Source organism: Gadus morhua, chromosome 19 (assembly GCF_902167405.1).
Source record: "Gadus morhua chromosome 19, gadMor3.0, whole genome shotgun sequence".
NCBI lineage: Eukaryota > Metazoa > Chordata > Actinopteri > Gadiformes > Gadidae > Gadus > Gadus morhua.
Window position 1 is genome coordinate 7,778,158 of NC_044066.1, and position 6,045 is coordinate 7,784,202.

The 6,045-nt window shown below is 44.9% G+C and overlaps 1 protein-coding gene across 1 annotated transcript in view; it reads left to right on the forward strand.

The window, feature by feature from the left end:
* Positions 1-1,670: 1,670 nt before the first annotated feature.
* ccbe1 (collagen and calcium binding EGF domains 1) overlaps positions 1,671-6,045 on the forward strand; it is a 32,039-nt gene continuing 27,664 nt past the window's right edge. The window contains exons 1-2 of the mRNA XM_030342326.1: positions 1,671-2,146; positions 2,240-2,320. Of these exons, the coding sequence (XP_030198186.1) occupies positions 2,037-2,146; positions 2,240-2,320 (191 nt within the window). The 5' untranslated portion in view covers positions 1,671-2,036. The remainder of the gene's footprint in view (positions 2,147-2,239; positions 2,321-6,045) is intronic.

Here is a 6,045-nt window from a genome sequence, read left to right on the forward strand (position 1 = left end):
AAATAAAGTGAGAGAGCGAGAGAGAGAGATTGAGTGAGAGGGAAATAGAGAGGGGGAGAGAGAGAGAGAGAGAGAGAGAGAGAGAGAGAGAGAGAGAGAGAGAGAGAGAGAGAGAGAGAGAGAGAGAGGAGGGGGGGGAGAGAGCTAGAGGGAGAGAGAAAAGAGAGATTGAGAGGGAGGTCGTTTTCATCAGGGTCTCTTTCGTTACAGTCTTCCTCCCGTCCCGTGACTTTAGAACCATTTCAAGCTAAAACTGAAGACAGCTGGGTTAAGGTCACTCACGTTAGTCTCTGCATCGCTACTGGTATCAAATAAATGTCACATTGTTCATTCACACATGCGTTTTTTAATACTTGGTGCTGTATTTGTTCAAATAACAAATATAAATATCATACAATCTAAACAATTTTTATCAAAGCATGAGACCTTTATTGATATTATGCTACCGACACAGAGTTATTAGTTGCTCCTCTTTATTTAATCTAAACAGGTGAGCATGAAATAGAATGAATGCATAAATCAATAAATATACAAATATATACACAAATAATAATATTGCCCTGGCCAGCACCTTGGAGTCGTGACGCACCCTGGTATTTCCAAAGGCCGTCATCCATTTTGTGGGCGATGATGACGGTGGTGGTCAAAAGTGGTTGGTGGTGGGGGTGGGGTTGGCGGTGGTGGTGTTGGTACGGATGCGGATTGTTTCCTTGGTTGCAAGTGCCCTCTAGTGGTCGTAATAAGAACAACCTCAAACATGGAATTATATTTATTGTCATGTTCCATGTTTTGTCGTCAGTTCGGCAGAGCAGAGGAACGCTACCTTCACCACGGATCCAAAGAGGCTCCTGATTGAGGGGGCACGAGCTCTGAGATATTACCATCCTCTGGGGGGGCACCAGCCTAATCACCTTGACTGATGAGCGGGCAGGCCGAGTAGACTATAAACGCTGCCATTTCCACCTTAATTAAACGGTACATCACCATCGGGTCCCAGCTCGGACAGTCCCGTCAGTGGTTTGAATAGGACACCAGCGTCCTCTTGTTCCACCGGGATATCTCTTACAAGCTAGGCTGCTACCAGCAGGGCCTCTGTGACATCCATATGCCTGTAACGCCACACTTTCCTGCACTGAGGAACTAACCGACTTACTGAAAGATGGTGCAGAATGACGAGAGGTGTCTGATCAAACTTAGGTCAAAGGTTGATCGGTCCATAGCCCCTGAGCCTATTGTTGCTCGGTAAAGGAAGACATCCAACTTCCTTTCTAGAGGTGAACAGACCCAAGGCTGTGCACTGTCGAAATGGTGTGCTGAATGTATGCGTGTCGAATAGAAGTGTCGAATATAAAATAGTTTATAGGCTACGGTATTGCTTAAGAATATGGTGCGTTTTTATTTATGTGTTATTATTCAGGCCTAGATTAGAAAGAGATGTAAGCCTGATATATTATAGCTACACAATGTCTACATATATCCACACGGTGGTAGCAGATATACCAACCCAGCCCGGGAGGAGACGCCTCGGTGAAGGACGTGAGTTCCCCTACGCGTCCACCTCGCCTGCAGGGCGTCGACGTCATCCTGACGCAATCTCATTGGTCGGGACTCTTTCATCCCCGAAATCCTTAACCGAAATCAACCCATTCGCTCGAAAATAATACTTAGGTCAGCAAATCTGCCCTACAACCAAATATAAATTGCTATAAAATAAAAAATGGAAATAGTATCTTAGTTTAAGCATAGTGAATCAAAAATAGATTTGACGTTGGATGATTGGCAGGAGTCCATCTTCACCATAAGCGCTCAACGAAAGAAAAAAAGTACTTTCGATTTCTCAGAGAATGTTTCTGCTGAGAGAATCTACGAGGGGGAGGATCCATGGGGGGTAACAAAAAAAAGAAAGAAACGTGTTTTTTTTTTAAGTCACTTTCACTGGAGCTTAGCAGCCAATTACTGAAGGTCTCCTAACAGCAGGCTGTGTGCGGACCAGCGCAGGACACAGGTGTTCACCACAGCCCGCATGGACCTCTGAGATGCTGCTGAAACGCAACGGACGGCTCTGTGTGATGGTTGTGACCTGCATGTTTTTCTCAAGAGGATATCTGTGGTCCTTCCGAGAGGAGGACAGCGACGATGCAGTCAGGTACAGTATAGGACCACGTTGGGGATTATGAGCTGCGAGTAGACTGGGGAATCCGGTGGGGTATTCACCTTGCGTCTGCATCGTTCTCCACAGAGGGGACTGCTCGGAAGGCAACGTCGCCACCACCAGGTACCCGTGCCTGAAGTCCAGCGGGGAGATCACCACGTGTTACAGGTAGGCCTACGATGAAGTCAATGTTTTAAATAGCATTAAACTTTTTATTTTGGGGCGATCAGAATTGGGTATTATGATTTGATTATTTGAAGTCATCAATCACGGGCAGTGTGAGGAAATTTATTTCAACTTGGTCTCCTATTTAGTCATCTTTAATTATGATTAATTGTGTGATTCAATTCTCATGCTGAATCTGATAGGCTGGGAATTGATTATGATTCAAAGAGATTAGCAGTCACATTGTATCTCCATTCTATGCTAATTAGTCTATTGGGCTTCTTATGACACTCAAAATGAATTAATTAAATCAAAGTAACATCATAATCTCCTTATTGCATAGACTAGCACACATTAACCGACTAAATATACCGACTTTGCAGACACATTCTATAAAAAAACAACTAGTTTCATATTTAAACAATATATATATATATATATGATGAAATAACAACTTCGTCATTTGTCTTTGTTTGATCTCGATAAAAATCAGGATAATAATCCGGAGTACTCCACGGATAGGGCAGGGCAGGGTTTGGGGTTTGATTCCCACTCGGACCACCCATGCTAAGGAGCGTATGCTCTCACCCTAAGACGGCGCGGATGTAGACCTCCCCCAAACAGCCTTTATCAGGGGCAGCCTGAATGCAGGTCCCATCCTAAACATCATATTGATCCTAGCCACTCTTCTTTCTCTTCCCCTGCTTCCGTCTGGATCTGTGGGTCTCAGACAGGCTCTGAGGGTGATTGTGTTGGTTTATGGCTGTTGGCGGGCCGACCCTTGATGTTTATTTAGGCAAGAGAGACCGGTGTTAAGGGGGTTAAAAGAGTCGATAGATGACGACCATGCCAGAGCCTAAACAGCTTAGGGTGTATTAGGTTGAATTTACTTTTGCATTGTGCAAGTCATTACATGCACTGGGGTATTGGCACTGCTAGTTGGTTCGGGGTGGGGATGGGGGTGGGGGGTGGGGGGGGGGTGCTGCTTCCTGGCATTTTCACCATACCAGCAATACATTTAGAAGTTTAGCGCTACCAAAAATGGCAAAGCGGTGACTTTGAAATCCATGCAGGTAATCACTTCATACCCAGGGGCAATTACAATTTGGCACGACGATGCAACAGTTCAGGACGTGTTGTGAAAGCTGGGTTTTGTTAAGAGGTTGGGACTGCTGATTGAACCCAAAGTGGGGCATTTACTTGTGCAATGGTCTTCTTGAATGATCATCATTCAGTCGTTTGCATATCTCCTGCTGCCACAGACCTTGAAGACCTTGTCTCTGAGGCTTGTTGGAGTGTCATGAGTCGATGACAGATCTGATACGGGGATGGTACCGCTACCCCCTGTTGCTACGGTCCATGCTATGATGCATGTTGAACACTCTGCCCTGCACAGATCCGTCATTGTGAAATCGCAGAGGAGGGTGTTTTTGTGTGTGTGTGTGTGTGTGTGTGTGTGTGTGTGTGTGTGTGTGTGTGTGTGTGTGTGTGTGTGTGTGTGTGTGTGTGTGTGTGTGTGTGTGTGTGTGTGTGTGTGTGTGTTAGAGGGGTAGGTGGGGGGAGGGAGAACTGTGCTGTGCTCATTGCCAACTTTTCCAGACTATGGGCCCTATCTTGCATCCAGTGCAATTTACTTTCTACACTGGGACATGTATCGTTGCTAGTTTGAAACTGGCGCAGAGCGTTCTTTTCCCTCCACCGCCACGCGTCGGTAAATTAGGGAATGATCTTGCGCCCCAAGGGGCAGGTCGGTGAAAGAGGAGGCGTGTTCTGGCGCAAACGTTCCCTGGTGCTATTTTGCAGTTTCAGAGAACTATTCTGCAACAAAACCGGGTTTAAAGGCAGTGGCGCGTTGTTCAGATGCTATTTTAAGGGCGCATGCATAATGTTGCTTGTGCACCTCGCGCACACACTTTGCTTCTCTCGTCATCTACCTAGCCACACATTCTTGGTCAATTATTTGGGAAAGAACCGCTGATACAGCGGTAATAAGTTGTACTTTTAAATCAATGCATCTGCATACACCGTACAGCAAACATATATTTTCTTAACAGACATTGTGTACAAGCCCATAACTGTTAGGATTGATGAGTATTTGATTGTGAGAAAACATTGTTTTACCGCGAGTGAGTGTTAAAAAGAATGAATGTGTGTGTATGTGTAAAATAATTAATGAATGTGGTTGCGCTTGTATGCATCCATCTGTTTAAACACACACAAACTAAACACGTGACGCATAATACAGTCCATGGCAATGTATATTAACGGGGGACACATCGTCGATAACGATAATGCATACAATACTGGTAACAAAAGACGATTGTATTGCGTAGCCTATTAAATAGAACCAAAGTTACCGCATATCATAGGCCTATGTGTGTTAAGTATTCTTTTGCCGAAATTTATTTGAGGACTCCGTATTTCTGAGGTGTGGTAGAAAACGCTATTCCATGTGTGAATTAGGCCATATTATTTGGCCATAAACTGAGCCATTTGAAGTTTAAAATGCATGTGGTCATGCATCTATCTCATTGGAGACTGCAAACGCGCTGTCAAAATATCAACTTGTCAGATTAAAATGCTCTCATTGCTCTTAAAGGGAATGGGAGATGGCAATGTCATTGGTTTATTGCACGTTACGCCCAAACCACACCTACGGGTAATTAGGCTACTTCAGACCAACCCTTTTTAGATTTGCATTGGGCGCAAGATTCAGTTATCCACCGGTAAAATAGCAACATCGCCATAGAACCGCCCACAAAGCTACTTGCGTTTGGCGCTTCTCACTTGCGTTTCAGACCGTTAAAATAGGGCCCTAAGACTCTCTGGCTGGCTGGCTGTGGAAGTATTCTGCATGCACCTTCCTCTGACCTGAGTTTAACCCCATGAGAAAATGTCTAGCCCTTTTACGCATGCATTGTAAGCCAGACGTTCTCCGGATGATACCTGGAGGGGCTGCATGTTCGAACGCAAATGTCTGTATCAGCCCCTACGGAGTTTATTAGGAGTTTAGTCTGTAGAATCGAAGAGCCGGATAATTCACAAGGATCGAGTGGGCGTGTTGCTGGGCGTGTTCATGGAGTTTCTATCATGTGACTGGCGCTAAACCGGCTGCCTCATACGTCCTCATAGTTCCTGCTCTTTTGTTGATATTGCGGATGCATCTAATAAATGCAGTGTTGATATCACCGCAAAAAGAGTCAGCATTACTGAGTTTTAATCCTCACCCGGGATCTCCGATGTGCAAATAAAACTGTGACGCTACATACATATAGCGTGACTTCCTACCTTCTACAGGCTCTACCCAGGCGCCACCCCTCGCCTATAGTATACGGAGTATCTCCAGGGTGTGTGAGAACACGTGACGCGGCGGGAATGTTGCATGTGTGAAAGGGCCACTCCGGACTCGATTCTATCAGTGTTGATTAACAAGTGTGTGTACACCCAAATACTGCCTTGTATCTGCCTCTACTAGTGTTCATTCTCCAACAATTTGGTGCCTGTTTTATGTTTGCTCGATTTGACGTGATGAGGTTCAAAGAAGGTTGTTGGATTTCATTCAATAGAATCCCTCAAGAATAACCGATTGAGTCAAAATAGTATTGATTACATCATCTGCTTAAGGAAACACTGCAGTTTCTTGAATCCCTGAATAGGACAACGACAACTCACTTGGCTCGGATATTGGCCAAGTGAGTCCACATACAAGGAATCAACATCCAAAGAAT